The sequence below is a fragment of the Ricinus communis genome, chromosome 9 (assembly GCF_019578655.1).
Source record: "Ricinus communis isolate WT05 ecotype wild-type chromosome 9, ASM1957865v1, whole genome shotgun sequence".
NCBI lineage: Eukaryota > Viridiplantae > Streptophyta > Magnoliopsida > Malpighiales > Euphorbiaceae > Ricinus > Ricinus communis.
Genome location: NC_063264.1, coordinates 7,576,460 through 7,597,071, shown reverse-complemented (window position 1 = coordinate 7,597,071; position 20,612 = coordinate 7,576,460). Strand labels below are relative to the sequence as shown.

Genomic DNA, 20,612 nt, shown 5'->3' with positions numbered 1-20,612 from the left:
TAATAAATATATTATTTCAATTTAAATAATTTCTTAATTTTGACTGTAATAATCAAAATAAAAGTAATTTATAGTAGATATATATTTTTATCGTAAACACCATTTTAGAGTATTTTTAATGCAATTTTTATATATGTCAATTTTTTATTTTAAAGAATTGATGTGTCTAAATTAGTACTCGCAAGTGTACGAATTGAATGGTAGTTCGGATAAACTCACAACGAGGTCGATCTTACAAGGAATTGTAAAGCATATTATAAAGACCAACTATCACATAAATTACTGAAAGTAAATATAAACACTTTAAGCCGATGCTTTGAAAATGATCTTAGTTTAATACAAAAAATTAAATAACTAAAAATAAATATGCAACTAGAATGATTAATATGAACTATATAATAAAATAACATTTAATCTAGCTTTTACTTAGCAATTTTCTTAAGCCCTAATTTAACAAATGAGATGGTGATGTGTCTTTTTTCTAAGTCACTCAAGCTAATGATGCAACTTAGGTTTCTTCTACCAACATAGATTAAAGTAAAGATGATGTTTTTAATACTTTTAACCTAAAAATTTTCATAACACATATTACTACTAAATTGATATGATGATCAATCAATAATAATAGATGAAATTAACGAACATATAAAGGTAAAATAATCATTCATTAAACTCAAAATATATAAGGTTCATACATAAGTAAAAAGCCAAACTAAACACTTATGAGATTTAGCCTAACATACTTAATCCAACGAACATTGTAATTAAATAGAAAGACTTAAGATTCATAAAACATAAAACTAAAACTCCCTCAAAGCTCAAAGGCTCTTCAAGGAATGAAGAAGATTAGTCCTCTTTCTCCACATATTCAAAAAGTTTTTCTGATTCTTCAAAGAATGATGCAACACAAGTTAACATGATGTCAAAAAAGATGATGAACTCTAAAATCTTTTGCAGAGAATAATATAACCCTTCTTTAGAGAGAGATTCAGTAGCCGAAGATCTCTCTGTTCTAATTAATCTCTATTCCTTGTACAGATTCACTTTTTAAAGTTTTTTTCTCAATACACAACTACTATAATTTATCCCTTATTGTCCTAAACAAACTAAACAACTCAAAAGATAATTATCCACTAATTACATAAGAATTACTTAAACTCTCCTTTTTGGGTGTTAATGAATTAAGCTAGGCCCAAACTATTAATAACCACATGTCTGATTCTCAAACCTTTAATAGCCGCAGTTCAATTAACGCCAATTGGTGCGTTTTTAGCTTAAATTCTCATCTTTTACATTATTTTCTAAATTTAGATAAAAAAAAAACTAAAGTGAGGTAAAAACACATCTTTATACCATATTATATATAGAAACAAATCATTAAAGCTCTAAAATACCCTTAAATATCTATATACAATTTAGATCGATCAAGAATCATATTATAAAATGACAGTTTAATGCATTCTTTATTTTACAAATACAAGTGGATAGTCAATTTGGTTATCAAAACCAAACTTCGCTCTTTATTCTATATTTAATAAGTGCATTACGAATTTCTATACATGTAATTTAATTGATATTTGTAATTCTTGCTTTTCTATTAATAAAAATTAAAAAATATATATATAAAGAGTCAATTGGATTTAAATAAAATGTATTATTTTTTATATGTAAATATTTCTTAAGATACTCTTTATTATAGAAATTATAATCTTTAAAATAAAGATTATCATTGAAGATGCTATGATTCTTGTTTTTCTTTATTAGTAAAGTTCTTCTTAAAAATAAAACTATTAATACTTAAAGAATAAATGTAAAATTAATAATAATATATAAAAAATCCATTAAATTTAAATAAAATATTTTACTCTTTATATTAAAATATTTTTGAAAATATTATTTATTATAGAAATTATGCTATTTAAAATAAAGAGCACCATTAGCCGAATAAAATAAAAAAATTATTGTGTATGATATATACCTCCACTTATACATCAAACATATAGATGATTAACATATTCATTAATTTTAAATTATGAATTACGTGTCAATCATTCAATACCAATATGTAAAATACTCATATATGCATATCACTTTTCTATTAATTATATATATACACTAAAATTTAAATAAACATTTCTCAATAAAATCTCCATTTATCTAAAGTCAATATAAGATTACCATTCAAAAATAGAAATAGTGAAGTGTTTTTATTTATTTATTACAAGACACTTTTATTCTTAGATTTATTCATTGGTTTATTTATTAAAATATTTTATTCATTTCAAAATGTTAATCTATCTTTTTTTTTTTCAAATTATAGTTCATTTCTTTATTTTTAATTGTGATAAAAAACATCTTTTATTAATGAATATTAGTTTTTATATAAGATTAATAAATATATTTTAGACAAAAAATAACAAAATTAATAACATTAATCAAAGAATTGTAATTTTTATTTTATATATAAATTAAAAATGAATTATCGTTTTAAGAGCGATGGAACTATAAATAAGAATCCTATTGTCAATATACCTTAAACCAAGAATTTGATCCATATTTGATAAGTAGCAAGTCATTGGACAACTGATTTATAAAACTCTTTTGATTAATATTCATATTTATTTTTATCTCTACATTTTTAGTAACTTATGATATCCATCAAGTCTTTTTATAACACCTTTTAATCTATAATTCATGATTAATATTAAAAATTAACATTTATAATAAAAGAGAATAAAAATAAAAATCTTTATTTTAGTTTTTATAAAATTAATAAATATTATATTTTGTTAAAGAATATATTATTTATATAATAAAAATATTATTTAAAAAATATGCATGCTCCAAAAGTTATTTATTCCAATCTAAAGGCTTATACCAAACACGACATTAGATATAAAAATTTAACAAACAATTAAAACAATGTAACTAAGGAAAGTCATACATCTTATTAATTCAAATAAAGACATAATTATTAATTTGATGGTAAAGAAAGTAAATAAAACTAAAAGAAGTCAAATTTACTTTTCTTATGTAAGAACTGATAAATAATCTTTTGCGTACTGACGCAAAAAGGAATTTCAGAGTACATACTCTGAATTCTTCTTTTAAGTTTCTCTTTTTTTTTTTTTAAAAAAAAAAAGAAAAAAGAAAAAATAGAATGACGTAAAAATATCTTGATTTTATTTTCTTAAAAAATTTATTATCTAAATTTTATACATGTTTTTTTTAATTAATAAATAATTAAATACAATTTTATTAATTGAAATAAAAATTATGTTTTTGAATTATCTATAGAATTAAAAATTTCTTTTAGTTTTTTAAGAAAAGAACCGTTTCCGTCCACGTCAGCATGTCATTCCAAAGCACTCAGTGGGGTCCTCTCCTCCCTCTTCTTTCTTGCTGAGTGTTTTGTCAGGTTTGCTTTCAACTCAAATGGAGAAACTCAGGAAAGCAGTGAGCGAAATCGCCTATGCGCAAGACCACACTAAGCTCTCCATCACCCACCGTTCATTAATCCCTCTTCTCTCCCTATCATCCTACCTTTACACAGTCACTCTTTCTCTCCGCCATTGTCTCTACCACTTCGGTCTCTTCTCCAAGCAACGGTACATGAAGCAGTTGCTCTTTTTTTTTTTTTTTAATTATTTTTTTAGATAGAGATAATTATTTATGGACGTGTCTAATTCTGTTAATTTTTCTTTTGGGAATTTAAAGGTTGGCAGTGCCAGTAATAAGTGTGGGAAATTTAACATGGGGAGGCAATGGGAAGACACCAATGGTTGAGTTCATCGCTCAATGGTTTGCTGATTCTGGAATTACAACTCTTATTCTTACTAGGGTACTTACTTTTCCTGTCAAAGTTATTTCTTTTTCCCTTAAAACAGTTTTGGTTCTTAGTATGCATGACTGTATGTGGAAATAACATCTACTTGAATTGATGGAATGTTATTCTTGGAATAAGGTTCCAATTTTTTCATTTTTTTTTTTCTTTTGTGTTTGGCTTGATACACAATAAACCTAATCCTGTATTATAATAGTCTCTAGGAATATGATCAATTTGGAAAGACTTCCTTTGATCTAGGCATCTATTTAAATCCCCATTCCTTTTCCAGGGATGCCAAAATGTGGCCTTATCGTGTAAATTTGTCATGATCGTAAATTTGTTTTGTCCCAATTTAAATGGGTGGAGGTTGGGGCTATGATCCTGAATCATAAATGGTTGCGATTTTCAATTGATTTTGTTGTGCTATTTGTTTACTTCCAGGGTTATGCTGGTGGAGATGAAGCTAAGATGCTTGCAAGACATCTTTTTGGGAAACCTGCAAAGATTGGTATAGGTGCAAATCGAGCTGCCACTGCTGCTTCTTTCTTGAAACGATATGGATACATAGATCCTCATAGATATTTATTCAAGGAAACATGGGCTTACCACAAAGTTGGAGGTTTTGACTCGGGAGAAATTGGTCCTATTGTTCTAGATGATGGGATGCAGGTATTAAAATATGCTTTCCCTTCATTTCTGGTAGATGCATCATTTTATTGAATTTATATTACATGGTGACTGGGGTACATATGGGGCAGCTAGCTCTCCCCTTGACAGTATGAGCCTGCTGCTGCAAGGCCTTTAGCATCTTTGTGCCTTTCTTTTCTGGTCGAGCTGGTTCATTAATCTTATAGAAAGAAGTTTGTTCCTTAATATTTTAGAAGTAAATATTGCTTGTTGACACGCCGATTCTATTTCTGTTTACTGATGACATGTCAGTTTCTGCTTAATTTGATGCTTGACTGTCTTTTAAAGTTATTTTGTGGCTGTCAAAGTAAAATCATGAGGCAGTAACATTTTACTTATAGAGGTTTACTGATATTTGTATTCTTTTGTATGGAAGATAGCACTGGAGCTTGCACCGCGACCTTGAGATCATAATGATTAATGCACTATCTCCATGGGGAAACTGCCGATTGATCCCACTTGGACCTTTAAGGGAACCCTTGACAGCCCTCAGAAGAGCAGATGTTGCTGTACTCCATCATGCAAACTTGGTATATGAAATATCATGACCTTTGTGTTTCACAAGAAAATCTGCAGTTCATGCATTCATGCAAGATCTTTGTAACAATTTTATCTCATCATGCCATTTGTTTTCATGAGAGATCAGGCTCATTATGATAATTTTATTGATTGGAAAGTTTCATGTAGATCACAGAACAAAATCTCAAAGATATTGAGCTAATGATACGAGAAGTGAAAGAATCCCTTCCTATTTTTTTCACTGGAATGATTCCATCATACTTCTTTGAAGTAGGAAATATCAACTTTAGAATACCACTGGGTGTCATACTCAATGCAATTGTGCTATGTGTTTCTGCAATTGGTTCAGCAAATGCTTTTGTGCAAGGGATAGAGAAGGTACTTCCGCTTTTACTGTCTCTCTCTCTTTCTCTCTCTCTCTCTCTATATATATATATATACCCTGTAGAGTAATTTTATAATTCTGCATGTTTTACAAGTCCAAAAAATAAAGTAAAACACAGAATGCGTACTGTATATTTATCCCTTCCATTGTTTTATTTATGATTTGTTTAAATGGTGGCTCTATCTTGCTGCAGATGGGAGCTTTCTATGTTGATCGAATTGATTTCAGTGATCATCACTTGTTTCAAACCAGGGTACAATCTCTTATTATTATGTCTTTAAGTTACGATGCATCTTATGCAGTCCAATTCTGTAAAATTCAAAGATGCTATTGCTTATAGTGTAAACATATTGAGTCTGGTGTTGATCAATATGATATCATTAATCTAGGACATTGAGATGATTGCTATGAAACTTGGAGTACTGGAGGATAAGTTCGGTTCCAAGCCTGTAGTTGTTGTAACAGAGAAGGTGAGTGCAATATTTATTCTGATATTGGCCATTTTTCTTAATTGTTCTTAGCTTATGTCTGTACCACTAAAGTTAGAAATCCTGGGTGGTATCTATTTTAGATGCATAATTTTGTGGTCCAATAAATTGCTTCACTTTAATTTGGGGAATATCTTCCTTTCTATGACATTTAATTTATTCAGCAAGTTCGGTTCCAAGCCTGTAGTTGTTGTAACAGAGAAGGTGAGTGCAATATTTATTCTGATATTGGCCATTTTTCTTAATTGTTCTCAGCTCATGTCTGTACCACTAAAGTTAGAAATCCTGGGTGGTATCTATTTTAGATGCATAATTTTGTGGTCCAATAAATTGCTTCACTTTAATTTGGGGAATATCTTCCTTTCCATGACATTTAATTTATTCAGCAACATGATTGATTTCCTTATCCAGAGATGTGGCCTGCACAACCATATTGGAGAATGTTCTGAGAATTGAATGGACTACCAAATTCTTAACTGTAGAATCTTTCCCATGGCTTCTTACGACCATGCATGTGTTTGCCATCATCAATGCTATAATTACTATGATTTTGGAGAATGTTATTCACTAATTGATCTATTGAAACTCCAGGATTACGATCGAGACCCAGAGATTCTCCAGCATTTGAGCTCTTTCAAAGTCCTGGTACTCTGCTCAGAGCTGCAAATCATTCCTAATAGAGGACAAAGTCAAGATAGTTTCATCAAGTTGTTGAAGGAGTTGCTGGAGGTGAAATGGTTATGTGCAAAGCAAAACAAACCTTTCATTCACTAACTGCAAATGACCCACCAATTTTTATAATCAAGCACCTGAGAATAGATACTGAGCCACCAATCTAAGTCATGCCTTAATTTTCTGTTCCTTTCCCGGGAAAGAAGTGCATCAAAACTAAGTCCTATGCTTATTGTTTGATAACGCTGGGACCCGATTCTTTGCTTCAGGTAAAGAGTGAATTGCCTCTTTCCCTTTTTATACAAAAGATTTTGTAATACAACATTCTACTGTTTCAAACCTTGTAATTGTACAAGGCTTTGTGGGAGCAAACAATCTCTCACAATGAGTGTATGTATTAGACTTGTTTATATTTTGTTCTAGTTTCTTTCTACGATAGAAACAAAAACTAGTACATGCATCGGTCTCTTACCAAATGAATTTAGCTACATTAGATCTTCATTATCATCCATCATGATTACAAAATACTTCACTTTTCACTGTATTAGCAGGCAATATTTGTGTGCAAAGGTAAAGAATCCAGTCAATTGGATTTTGATTCGTTCTCATAATCATGGAACATTTGGAAAAATAGATACACTAAGCCTAAGCTCACAATAATTGAAAAACGACATAAAAAAGAAAAAGAAAAAGAAAAAGAAACCCAATTCGATGCTACTAAAGTTGTTTTTTCTTTGCTTTTTCCTTCTCCCACTGCACTGAATGAGTAGTCAATTTCATGTCTCAAACACAAACCAGATACAAAAACCATGGCATGAGCATGATTTGTGAACATATAATAATAATAATAATAGTCATAGTTTAGGGGCCAAGTCATTTCGGACTTGGATTATTTGTTTCGTATTTCTGTCTTCTAAATCGTATGTTTGACCAATATTAAGACAATGCGTGTATACCTTTTTAAGAAAAACACTATAGCTATTTACAAAAAGAAAATATTAATTATTATAATAGAGCAATCAAATTATTTTATAAACTTAATTTATTTATTACATTGGAAATTGTATATTGCAAGAATATTAAACGAAGTCATTCTTATGAATTAATATGACTTGTGGAAAATAAAAATTAACAGAACTACGCCCAAGACAGAAAGTAAAGAAAAAATATAAAAAATACCTATATTTGTAATTTTTTTATTAAATTTACGATATTTATTTAGTTTTTAGTGTTACGGTTTTGGTTATATTTTTATTTTTTTTTAGTTGTTTTAATAGAAAAATAATCACATTATAAATTTAAAAATAAATTATTTTTTAAAATTACACGATAAAAATGATTTTTTTTTTCTTTCTAATTTTAAGATATTTTTTGAAAAATTCTCAAAAGTAGAAGCTTTGGTGACTTGGAAGTTGGAGCCTGGAAGTGACATCGGATTTAATCGAGAGTTCAGCAAATGAGATTCTTAAGTTCAATAGCTCTATATGCTAGAAGTGATAGTGACAGCACAATGCCCTTTACAGTGATGGGTGGGCTGATGGCATAAACTTTTTCTAATGTGTTATTCATTTCCATTACCCTTTTCCCCGGACAACAGAAATTTCAGAAAAAAAGGGAAAGAAAGATGATATGGGTGCATGTAGTGCATTTTCTTTAGTAGCTTATTATGTTTTATTTTCTTGGGCAGCTGAGAAAGTGGGCTTGCCTACCTCACCACCATATTTATTGGTGTCATCCAAGAACACCTCCGCCTTTATGACCAGTGTTAGCTTTGCTTCCTGTGGCGCCGGAACTCTTCAATGGCACTGATCAATCTTTGGTAAGGGTAATAAAACTAGAAGTTCTCCTTCTTCCATTCATAAGACCATAATGCTGCTATGGATATTCCAAAAAATAAACTCTAAATAGAAATATTCATCTGCTTGCGGTGAGCGTGGATCGAACACGCGACCTTCAGATCTTCAGTCTGACGCTCTCCCAACTGAGCTATCCCCGCTCGATGGTTTCCTGCCACTCTCTCTTTATTTTCTTAATCGTTTCACTTTTTTCTTTCTTCTTATTCTAAATAAATAAATAAATAATGCAGTTGGGTAGGGGGTTAGACACCCAATTTCCATACAAACAATTCTTGCAACACATTTTTAGCCACCCAATCAGCTGCATAATTAGCAGTTCTATTCACATGGCAAACTGTATACAATGGGGCAGTGAAGATATGATTTTGACATCACATTGTGAGTTCGTATTCTCAAGCTTTTTGCATTTCTACTATGTCTAATTCAAAAAAAGTGAATTAATGATGGTATTTATTACCACTTAGGGACTAGTTTTGTGCTGCTCTTGTCGGATAAATAAACATACAATAGATGCAATCAACACAAAAAATAATTTGCGTAACCTGTTCTTTCATCAATGAGAAGTGGGAAAATTGTAAAATTGAATAAGAAAAATCAAGTTACTTGACGACCAACTAATAGTAAATAAATGCACGAATTGAAAAATTAAAATTACTACGATATTATATTGAGTAAAAATCAAGGATAGCCATAAGCTAAACAAGGAAGGCACAAGTATTAAAACATATTCCAATTTTGTGTATCAAATTTGTCAAAACCTACTGTGTGTCTTCCAGAAATTTAATTAAAATATTTAAGTTGCAAGAACTTCAATAATATTCTTTCATTATACGCAGTGTTAATTTAAACAATTTGGCATATCAACTATTATATATATATATATATATGTCAAATCTCATTGCCTAATTCCATGTTTATCAATAGTAATTGAATATCATCAAAATCAAGTCTAATTGAAAATTTTATAAAACAGACGGATTATTATAATTAAAAGTACTAAAAACCAATTCATTATTGCTCTGACACGAATCGAGTTCTTGATGAAAGCAAAAAAACAACAAATCGTGAACTGGTTATCTGCTCAGAAAATGAGCTTATAAACGAAAATTAAATCATGCATCAGTTCACAAACTAAATCCATTTCTGGTATAACGAAATTATGGAGAAAAAGAGCTTCAGATTTTCTCATTATCTATACTATCCAATACACCTTTTCCTAAGTACGTAACCATAAAATCATTCGATCATTCTTTCTATACTATTGCATAGCCTAGTTTTCATGAAGTCCATAGCGGACAGCTGTAACTGCAATGGTAAAACTAAAGCTAATTTCAAAAGCAGATCATATATCAAAAGGGTACACAATATATTTGACAGAGAGATCGGCAACTTCTTTTATTTATAAAAATCAACTATATAGTTCTCAGTCGACAATCAAAGTGTCATCAACTCTATTGAAGATAACCCACATAGATAAAATTGGACAAGTTGGATTAACTTTTGCTTGTTGAAACTAACAAATGATTCTTTGGGACTCAAGCATGCAACACACAGCAATTAACTATTTACTTCTGTGGATCGATTGTTAAGCTGATTAATAAAATAGTTCAACTTAAAAATGATGTAAATTTGAAATTTGTTTTTCTTGATTCATTTATAGAGTAACAATATTGTCACAAAATGAAGTACCCCTTTTGATAAAAAAATCCCACCTATCATCTCTTTCAAATAGGATCAAAATTCATGAATTGTTACAATATCTGTTATTTCAAAATTACCCTTATCAATTCATATGAAATTCTTAGAATTTATTGATTTTACTATTCATGAATTTAAATTCTATAATTTTAATTAAATTCATTTATATCCAAACAAAAGTGTTCTTTCTTGGACAAAAATAGAAACCAATCTCTTACCAAATGGAACTAGCTAGATCGATTCTTCATTATCATACATCATAATTATATAAAGATTTTCCACTTTTCACTATATTAGTAATTACAGAAAGAATGCAACTCTAATCCCACTTGAGCCCTCAATTTAAGAATCTGAGTTCTCAAATCAACATTTGTGTGCAAAGGATTGATGTCTGCAGGTCGGTAGAGAATACAGTCAATTGGATTTTTGATTGATTGTCATGATTATGGAACAGACAAAGCCTAAGCTCACAATAATTGAAAAATAACATGAAAACACAACCAGTGGTATGCTTCTGAAATTGAATTTTTCTTTGGGCTATACGCATTACGCAAAACATTCAACTGAGCAGTCAATTTTATGTCTCCAATACAAACCATGTCAATGTCTAGAAACGATTTGGGTTATTGGCCATTTCTCAAGACTTAATAGCAAGGATCCAACACCATGGCATGAGCATTATTTGTGAATGAAAACCATAATATATATTAAAGAATCTTAAATTGGCTGGTCAATGCTCAAATACCATCCTCTAGAAACTTGAATACTTTTGCTATTAGTGGGTACGTGGAAGCCTGCAAGAATTTGCTATTACAATATATTTGAATAATTTTCCTGTTTCTTTTTTTAATAGTGGTGTTGATAGCGTTGTTTGAATTTCGGTGCAGAAAAGAATATGAAAAAATGGACAAATAAAAGAGAGATCAAGAACTGCGATATCTGATTTGCAGCCGAGATTAGTATTGATCCTTTTCACACACCACTAGAAGTGGGATGTGGCTGTGGTCAAGCTGTCTTGGGTCAGCCACGGCCCACCAATGGTGCAGCCATATTCCCACCTGATACGCGATGGGTCAACCTAACATGGATGCCAAATTGCAGTTGGCAGGTTGTTGCCGCGTTAACATGTAACCAAAAAAATTGGGTTCAAAGACCACAGCGTGTTACAGTGACCAAAAAGATTTGTTCGACCCTCCATTCGGTTTTACTACTTTGACAAAACTTATGCAGAATATGCCCCTTACACAAAGTCCATGCTTCATCTCAAAAGTTCAATTCCAATAAGTTTAATTACTAATTGCATCCTGAGTTTTAAATTTTAAAAATATTATATTTTTAATTTATTTTTAAAATTAATTTTCAATAACAGATTTTGCAATTTTACCGAGAAAGATGACGTGATAAATAGATTGTGTAAAGACAAAATTTATAAATCGATAAAAATATTTGATACATATAAATGCCAAATGTATGAAATGATACATATATATATATATATATAAAAGATATTTAACGGCTATATAGTTAAATATAGAACAAAATTTTTTATTGACTCATAATTATTTTTCTAATAAGCATGATCGACTTAATGCGATATTACAAAATTATCACCGAAACATATTCTTAAAAACAAGTTAAAAACATGAGTATTTATTTTCAAATTCTAAAACAATTGGATAAATTTATTAAAAATAAAAAGTTCAAAATTTAATTAATAATAATATCATTCTATCTAGTAGCCTGTTCTTAATTATTTTCTCAATATTTCTTAAATTATTGTTATCTAGTGTTATTAAATATATAAAATTCATTAAGGTGTTGTTTGGATTGAACGATTTTGGATAAATTGTTTTGTAAAATTCATGAATTTAGCTTAAATTCACTGTTTGACAAGTAAAAATATGGTCTAAATCTATGAATTTTAAAAAACTTCTCATTTTTTAGAATTTTAATTTTTCATATAGTAGGTGGGAAAGTCCGAAATATACCATTTTAAAAGAATGATAGACTTTTATATTATTTTTTTTTATTTCAATATTATCTCTAATAAATTTATCTTATCCTAAATCATCCTTAACTAACTTAAATTTATATTTAATCCAAACAATAAAATTTTAAGAATTTATGAATTTTAAATCTATGTAATTTGATTAAATTCATGGATTTTAAAATCCCTCTATAGATTAATTGATACTATATTTATCCTCAAAAATTGAGGTGGCTCGAATTATAACCTAATGTTCAGAATCGCTATCAAACATCTTTTAAAGTATGCACGTATTATTCTTATAATATAATTAGGATTGACTTTCTAAACAACTATACCATGAGATAGGCATTGCTACCAAAACACTAATTTGATTTTTCAATCATGTGCCACCAAACTAAATTCCCATAAACCTGAGTAAATTGAACCCATTATTTCTGACTAAATTCCCAAATATTTAATGATCTCAACACAAAGTTATATTCCTCCACTCCTGCAGTTAAATTGAACCCATTATTTTTGATTCTGCAGTTCAATTGAACCCATGCCATACCATTCTTGAAAAGGTTTAAGAGTGCAAGAAAAGTGATATTTATAAGAAGAGTCCATGATTCTGCACTAAATAAAAAGAAATAAGTTGCCCTTTTTTTAATTATAGGGCAGCAAAAGAAGGTGACTATATTTGCTAAAACAAGTGCAACCAAAGGGCAATGATATTGAATTTATATAGTGAAAGGGTAGTGGGTTGAGAATGGGGCGGTGATGCCACAGCTAGCGTTTGTAGTTGACCTCAAAAAACCCAATTTTGGGGCTTAGAGACTAGAGGATGGTAATACTCAGGACCCACTTTGAAATTCTCTTCCCCCACCATTTTGTAGCCCCCTACCAAACTCCTGATGAACCACCTTCACACAGTGCTCCAATTCACTGTTCCAATCTATGATTTGAGTTTTGTTTTTAGATAACTAAGAACATGTTTCTGTTCATAATTGTAAAGTACATGGAGGTCTTAATACATCTATAGAATCCTCCCTTGAAAAGCTAAACACCCAAATATAAAATTATTATGCAGACTGATAATTAAAAGCTAAGCATGTATATGCTAATAAGGTAAAGTTAAAAACGTCTTTCAGTTTGATTAAACAACTAAAAGTTTATATTATCAAATTAATGAAATTCAACTATATGAACTATTATTTGTCAATTTCAGTATTATAAGATAATTTCTGGTCAACATTTTAAATTTCCATTAATTTTGTATTAGCACAAAAGACTTCATGGAAATGTAAATGGGGATGGGTTCAAGACTCATTTTTTAAAAGAATCGGACATAAAGAGGAGCTAGCTAGATTTATTATTATCAATCCTCATTCATTTGTACCATTACAAAGACCCAAATAACTAATATCTGAATGAGTGGTCAAGTAATGCTCTAGCTGCAGCATCTAATTACCATTCACATAATTAAATAGGAGTGCCATATGGAATTAGTAGTCCATAAAATTGAAACTAGTTTGACAGTATTTCCATTTTTTTCCTTAATTCTGATTGATATATCATCAAAAAATACACCCAAAAAACAGTCAAAGACTGCAAAATTTAATAGCAAAAGTCCAAATACTAAACATAGAACTAAATTCTAAGAAAATCATGTTTAGCAAAGATCCAAATCAAACTAGTTTCTTCATTTTTATTAAAATGGAATGTGAGAATCATATTATTTCTTGCATTTACTACCAAAATCCCACGCAACTAGTCATTTTCCTCTTTATTTTCTTTGCCTTTTCTTTTCTCCTTTAAATATATTAAAATATTAAGAAAAGAAAGTCCCCGTTTCACACTCAGAAATATTCAGACTTCTATCAACTTATCTCCATCTATATATACATGTATACGGTAACCCTTCATGCTTCCTCAAGCCACACATTCAGAACTAAGGGGCTTTCTCTTCTCTTACACTTTCAGTATTAACATGGCTAGTAGCAGTTCATTTCTAGCCACTTCCTTTATCTTCTTCACTCTCTTGATCAGATTCGCGGCCGCCCAAATGGTGCCCGCGGTGTTTGTTTTTGGTGACTCCCTTGTAGATGTTGGTAACAACAACCATCTTCCTGTCTCTATTGCCAAAGCAAATTTTCCTCACAACGGTGTCGATTTCCCTAACAAGAAAGCTACTGGAAGGTTTAGCAATGGCAAGAATGCTGCAGATTTTCTTGGTTAGTTTACTTCTCATTTCCTTCCTGGTTTCCTTATTGACCCTTAAGCTTTAAGTCTCCAAATCTATAATTCAATCTTTTCTTCTTAAGTTATACGATAAGAGTATCCAAAAGGGATGATATTTAAGGGCCAATACTCCCTCATAATTTAGCCCTTTCTGGAGGACTATATATTGTCATGCTTCTGTTTCTCTGAATAATTCTTTAAACTTTTATTTATATTGCTGATGTAAGGTTTTCATGTTTGTCTAATATCATCATGGTAAGGAGTTTTCAACTGGTAATTATTACATGCATGTATTAATTACTTCCAATAGTTGCGTGTCTGATATATCTTCACATATCAGGTGAATACAAAGGTTTTAAACCTAAATCTTCATATCACATCTGTTTATTATATTTTATATATTTTTTTCCTGACCTTAAAGTTAAAAGTTTGGTTCATTATAGTCCAGCTAATGAATGATTTACTTGTGTTATTCTTTTTCATCACTTTACTCCTTAACGGACTAATATATTTTAACTCTGTATATATTTTTTATATATATTAATATCGATAGTCTTTCCTTCGCTATATTCTTGTAATGATGATTTTAATGTTATGAAAATTTTTATTATATTTTAAAATAAATTTTCTTAGTGATTTCCGTGCATTATATTTAAACATTAGACATATAATATTTATCAATTAGTTACATTAGAAAAAAAAGTATTTTATCAATTTTTTTATTGTCTTAATATAAAATATATTCTTTGTTGAATTACAAGGAGAGACTCAGAGCTTTTTCTTTTTTTTTTTCTTTTAAAAAAGACTCAAAACTTGAGACTCATCTAACAGCATAGCATATTATATTTAATATAATTAAATTATTTATTTTATATTTCTCTTGTTAAATCGTATATTTGTTTAACCAATATTATAGCAACGGGTTCATATTTCCCATAAGAATCAGTATTAGTTATCTTAAGTAATTAGTTATTAGAGCAATAGAATGTATGGAAAGGCTATAAAGTTTGAATGAAGTCATTTTTATGAATTGTATGTCACTTGTGGAAAGCAAATAAACAGAAGCACATTGCAAAGGCAAAAAGTAAAAGATTTTTGCTGACTTGAAAGTTGGAGCTTTGCTTTTGATTGGAGTAAAAGTTTGTTATATGATATTTTTATGTTTAATACTACAATATGTTTAGGATTAAGGTTGGAAAAAAGGGTTTTTTTTTTTTTAGTTTATTTTTTGAATTTGAAAATCATTTCTAGAAGAAATTAGATAAATAATTATTTCATTAAAAAATTTGAGCAAAATAGTTTATACGAAATTAAAAGAAAATCAATTTATTAATAAGAAAATTTAAATAGGCATTGCTTCTTTAACCCTTTTCTTCAATAACAAAAAAGAAAAGAAAGATCCTTCATACTAAAATTTATAGTGATTGTTGCCTCATGGCATATGCCTTTGTTCATCTCTATCTTCATTTCTCCTTTCTTTTAGACAAAAAAAGGGTTTCAGGAAAAGGGAAAGAAAGTTGAAAAAGGCTATCCACTATATAGAATTCACATAACATATTGATTCTTGTACACCATGTGGTTCAAAATTTATATATATATATATATATATATAGTGGCATTTCCTTTAGTAGCTTATTACGTTTGATTTGTTGGGCAGCTGAGAAAGTGGGCTTGCCTACTTCACCACCATATTTATCGGTGTCATCCAAGAATACTTCCGCCTTTATGACCGGTGTTAGCTTTGCTTCCGGTGGTGCCGGTATCTTCAACGGCACTGATCAATCTCTGGTAAGGGTAACAAAACTTGAAGTTGTTCTGCCATTTATTAAACCAAGACACATGCGTATTCAGGAAAAATCAATTCCAAAATTTTGTTGTTAAAAAGATATATAAAAAGAATGCGGTGAGCGTGGATCGAACACGCGACCTTCAGATCTTCAGTCTGACGCTCTCCCAACTGAGCTATCCCCGCACTGATGATTTGCCTGTACTCTTTTTTAACAAGTAATTGTGGTGTTGTTATAGGGCCAATCCATACCATTGACGAAACAAGTAGGTTACTATGAATCAGTGTATGGACAATTGGTGCAAAATCTGGGAGCTTCTGCTGCACAAAATCTGTTGTCTAAGTCCCTTTTTGCTATAGTCATTGGTAGCAATGACATCTTCGGTTACTCCAACTCCACCGACCCCAAGAAGGGCAGCCCTCAGGAATATGTGGATTTGATGACTCTCACACTCAAACAATTAATTATGGTAATTTATATGTTCATCAATATGCATGAACATCTGATCATTAAATTTGATTAAGAAGTGTTAGTTAGAGTTCACAGGGTATTTAATTGAAATTTTTTGATATATGTTATATATACTTTTTAATCATAATTAATTGTGTGCTACTGTTTTTTTATTTCACCAACAATTTCTTGACTTTTTTCACGGTCATTGCCTTGACATTTAGAGAATAATTCCTTCCTATTTTTTGACAGAGGATATATGGTCATGGCGGACGTAAGTTTTTCATTTCTGGGGTGGGGCCAATTGGATGCTGTCCATCAAGAAGGCATAAGGACAAAACAGGAGCTTGCAATGAAGATATTAATTCCATAGCAGTTTTATATAATCAAAAGCTAAAATCAATGTTGCAGGAATTGAATTCAGAGCTTCAGGGTGTATCTTACTCCTATTTTGACACTTACACCAGCTTGGGTAACATCATCCAAAGTCCAGCCACATATGGTAAGTACATAATTAACATGCTTATTAAGGAATTCAAATTAATTATTAATAGGGTTTTGTCTTACTTAATATCACCAAGACTACCGGAAATAATATGCTGGATATAAATGCACATGTGAGAAATGAGAAAAAAAAAAACCCTCAAAACTTAAGAAGTTTTAGGCCCTTTTAAAGGAATCTTTATTTTTATTTAATTTGCCGCTGTTTGAGGGATTACTTGTTGATACCTGCAGATGGGCCTTTAGGCATAGGTATTGTGACCTAACCCTAGTCCCGTTACCGCTGCTATCAAAATACTTCTGTTTTACAGGGAATTTTTGTTTATAAATACATAAAAAGAAAATAATGATAAAAAAACATGTTAAATATATGTATTCAGCCTTTTCTTATGTAGTTTAAACTAAGATAAATTTGCTAAATAATGTTGTGATTTCAGGGTTTGTAGAGGTGAAATCTGCCTGCTGTGGGCTAGGGACACTAAAAGCACAGGTGCCATGTTTACCAATAGCGACCTATTGCTCAAACAGAAGGGATCATGTCTTCTGGGATCTATTTCACCCGATAGAAGCAGCTGCTCGAATTATTGTGGATACCCTTTTTGACGGTCCATCACAATATACATCGCCAATGAATGTGAGGCAGCTGCTCGCTGTTTAATTAATTACTGACAATACATACGTACAAGACATGCCAGGCGTTTGTGTTGTTGTTTACACTTTGTACTGAAATATGATGACAGATAGGTAGAAATCATACATATGTATGTAGGGAAGGTCCTTGGGAGGTGATGCTCTTGCCATTTTTAGGTTAAAGGGTGATGTACAATGCAAAGAGAATTACTTTTTCCTGGAATAAAATGGTAATTTTGGAAATAAGCAGTTTAGATTTATGCTCCGATGTGCATTCCAAGCGGTACAAGTTAAGTGAAACTGTTTTAAGAATAAACACCAAACATTTTAATTTTTTTTTTTTTGAAGTTGGAAAAGAAAAAAAAAAGGAGGCAATCAGTGGTAGTAATTTTTAATAAATGTGACCATATAAGTTTTCTTTTGTTGAATCGGGTCCACAGCACCAACTTCGAAGCCAAGGAGGGAGACCTAATCGAAAAAATAGTCCTTGACACTCTTGAAAAATTATTTTCAAAAAACTGTTCCCTGAATTTGAATTCAAGACTTTGAGTTGCTTGGTATTGATATAAGAGGATTCTGACTGTAAAATGATATTTGTTGATGAAAAGAGCATACTGCTATAATACAAATTACAGTAAAATCACTCTACCAGAAAGCACAAGACAACCTAAAAAATGCGGTGAGCGTGGATCGAACACGCGACCTTCAGATCTTCAGTCTGACGCTCTCCCAACTGAGCTATCCCCGCGGCATGGACCATTTGGCCAATTCCGATAGGTTGGTTTGTTATACTTTCAATAAAATATTATTCATTTGCAATGGCACAATAGGAGTCGATGGCGATGTGAATAATTTGAAAAATTGAAGTCATTATTACGAAAATCATGATTTCCACAGATATATTATTTAGTCATCAAGAATATATCGCTTTTTTTTTTTCTTTTTGATCGGAAAGGTTAATAACTTGAAGAAATTGTTTGGAAATGGAACTCCACACCACTTAGATAGCCATAATATTTGAGAACGTCTCCCTCCATAATTTCTCATTTTTTATTTCTACTGAATATATAATGCAACTTCCTCCATTTTAATTTAGAGGTCCTCAAATAATCATATTCAAGAAAAAGAAAAAAAAAAACATTCCTTAGCCAAAAAAATAGGTTATATAATAAATGTTAATCAAACGACATGAATGTCATACTTTTCTTCTAGTATCATATGAAATGTCATAATATAATAAATGGGCTTATATATATATCATCAATCGAATCACTGTTCGCGATCAATGATTTTATTTTATCATCAATCCAATCATCGTTCACGTTTTTTTTTTTTTTTTTTTTTTTTTTTTTATCAATGAATAAATCTCTTTATCTTGTATGACTTAGATGTTTCGTATTTCTCGAAAAACTGATTCGATTGATGAGATTTGGTATGATACTTATAAGATCTATAAGATTGATATTCAAAAATTTTCTTCTTAGAATGTATTGATTTAACCCTATAAGCGGGACCACCACCTCATAGCATGTTGCCACCAGAAGCAGAACTCCGCATTTCTTTTAGAAAATCTCTTAATTGTTCCAGAGAAACTAGAAAGAGATTTTTTAACCAGAAAGAATTCAGTTCAGATATAGGATATCTATCCATAAGATTTAAATTTCTTTTGATACATGTATTTAATCTTTAATTTATAAAAGATTTATTTTGATATCTCTATTTATTTTTGACCCATAAGATTTAACTTTATGTGTAATTTTATAATTTTTTTTATTAATTTATTAATTAATAAGTTATATTCATAATTAAATAATTTAATTAGAAATATTATAATTAATTATATTTTAATATTATATTAATAAATAAACAGTCTTCTAATGAAAAAATAATACTAATTTTACTTTAGAAAATAACATATCAATTAAATTTTAATATTATATTAACTAATAAATTATTTTTAATATTTTAATTTTTAATATTATATTTAATAATAAATTAATTTCTAATCCTAAAATAATAATATTAATTATATTGATAATATTAATTTATATAATATTAAAAATAATTAATAAATATTTTTAAAATAATCTCTATACACTAATAATATTTTACGATTTAAAAAAGTAAAAAAATTAATTTTTTTATTATTTTTTAAAATATTATAAATTAAATATAAAATATTAAAAATTTTATTAAATTATTTCTATCAACTTAATTTTACAATCAAAATAACAATAACGATTATATAAACGACTAAATTTTAGGAATTGCAAATCCAAATTAGCCATCCCAGATGTTTAACAAACAGTTGTAAGAATGTCAGAAGCAGGATTCAATTTTTACTCTCAGATTTCACATTATATCTATGTATGTATAATCTTAGTTAGAGTAACTCTTTTAATTCTGAAATTGAGAGTTGTGTCTCTGGGGCCTACTTTGAAAATTTTCATCTCCTATATATGTGGGTTCCAAGGTCCTTGTTAAGTTTCTATTTCTCCCACCTGCCAACTCCATAAATTAAATGGGTACAGATGAACAAATTAATTTGCCACTCTTCCCTCAGAGATATTATTTATGATATGCATTAGTTCCTTTCTTTTTCTTTTTTTCTCTTAAAAAGACTTAAATTTATTATATCTGATAGTAAATACAAAAGATATAAAAAAATATTTATAATATAATAACATTAGATAAACTGAATATTTAGTTTATATAATCTATACATTCAGCAACCATTTAAGAGTTTATAATTAAAGATTTCTAAACTGCTATTTTTTTAGTGAATTTCTTATTCATTTATATTTTGTCACTGACAATATCAATGTGCCACAGAGATCATGATAACGTTTGAGGTTCACAAGCAGTGAGCCTTGTATGCCTATAAGGCATACAGTGTGGAAATT

General features: G+C 29.7%; 2 protein-coding genes and 3 non-coding genes across 5 annotated transcripts; 2 read left to right on the top strand and 3 right to left on the bottom strand.

Annotated features, from left to right (window-relative positions):
• Positions 1 to 3,380: 3,380 nt before the first annotated feature.
• Positions 3,381 to 7,086, top strand: LOC107262102 (probable tetraacyldisaccharide 4'-kinase, mitochondrial). Its single transcript, XM_015725806.2, has 8 exons — positions 3,381 to 3,608; positions 3,718 to 3,841; positions 4,268 to 4,495; positions 4,894 to 5,043; positions 5,201 to 5,410; positions 5,611 to 5,670; positions 5,807 to 5,887; positions 6,497 to 7,086. The coding sequence occupies exons 1-8, from the start codon at positions 3,436 to 3,438 to the stop codon at positions 6,677 to 6,679; spliced, it is 1,209 nt and encodes a 402-aa protein (XP_015581292.1). The 5' UTR covers positions 3,381 to 3,435; the 3' UTR covers positions 6,680 to 7,086.
• Positions 7,087 to 8,500: 1,414 nt separating this feature from the next.
• TRNAF-GAA lies at positions 8,501 to 8,573 on the bottom strand. Its single transcript has one exon. It is a non-coding gene; the product is annotated as a tRNA-Phe (tRNA).
• Positions 8,574 to 14,020: 5,447 nt separating this feature from the next.
• On the top strand, positions 14,021 to 17,969 carry LOC8266257 (GDSL esterase/lipase At5g55050). Its single transcript, XM_002529864.4, has 5 exons — positions 14,021 to 14,334; positions 15,999 to 16,129; positions 16,367 to 16,597; positions 16,831 to 17,080; positions 17,517 to 17,969. The coding sequence occupies exons 1-5, from the start codon at positions 14,025 to 14,027 to the stop codon at positions 17,735 to 17,737; spliced, it is 1,143 nt and encodes a 380-aa protein (XP_002529910.2). The 5' UTR covers positions 14,021 to 14,024; the 3' UTR covers positions 17,738 to 17,969.
• Positions 16,241 to 16,313, bottom strand: TRNAF-GAA. Its single transcript has one exon. It is a non-coding gene; the product is annotated as a tRNA-Phe (tRNA).
• A 415-nt stretch (positions 17,970 to 18,384) lies between the features above and the next one.
• Positions 18,385 to 18,457, bottom strand: TRNAF-GAA. The gene has a single exon. It is a non-coding gene; the product is annotated as a tRNA-Phe (tRNA).
• Between the last annotated feature and the right edge of the window lie 2,155 nt (positions 18,458 to 20,612).

Coding starts and splice junctions, on each gene's coding strand:
- LOC107262102 (XM_015725806.2), top strand. CDS start 3,436: ATGGAGAAACTCAGGAAAGCAGTGAGCGAAATCGCCTATGCGCAAGAC. Junction 4,496..4,893: donor TTCTAGATGATGGGATGCAG/GTATTAAAATAT, acceptor TATGGAAGATAG/CACTGGAGCTTGCACCGCGA. Junction 5,044..5,200: donor TACTCCATCATGCAAACTTG/GTATATGAAATA, acceptor AGTTTCATGTAG/ATCACAGAACAAAATCTCAA.
- LOC8266257 (XM_002529864.4), top strand. CDS start 14,025: ATGCTTCCTCAAGCCACACATTCAGAACTAAGGGGCTTTCTCTTCTCT. Junction 14,335..15,998: donor GAATGCTGCAGATTTTCTTG/GTTAGTTTACTT, acceptor TTTGTTGGGCAG/CTGAGAAAGTGGGCTTGCCT. Junction 17,081..17,516: donor CCAAAGTCCAGCCACATATG/GTAAGTACATAA, acceptor TTGTGATTTCAG/GGTTTGTAGAGGTGAAATCT.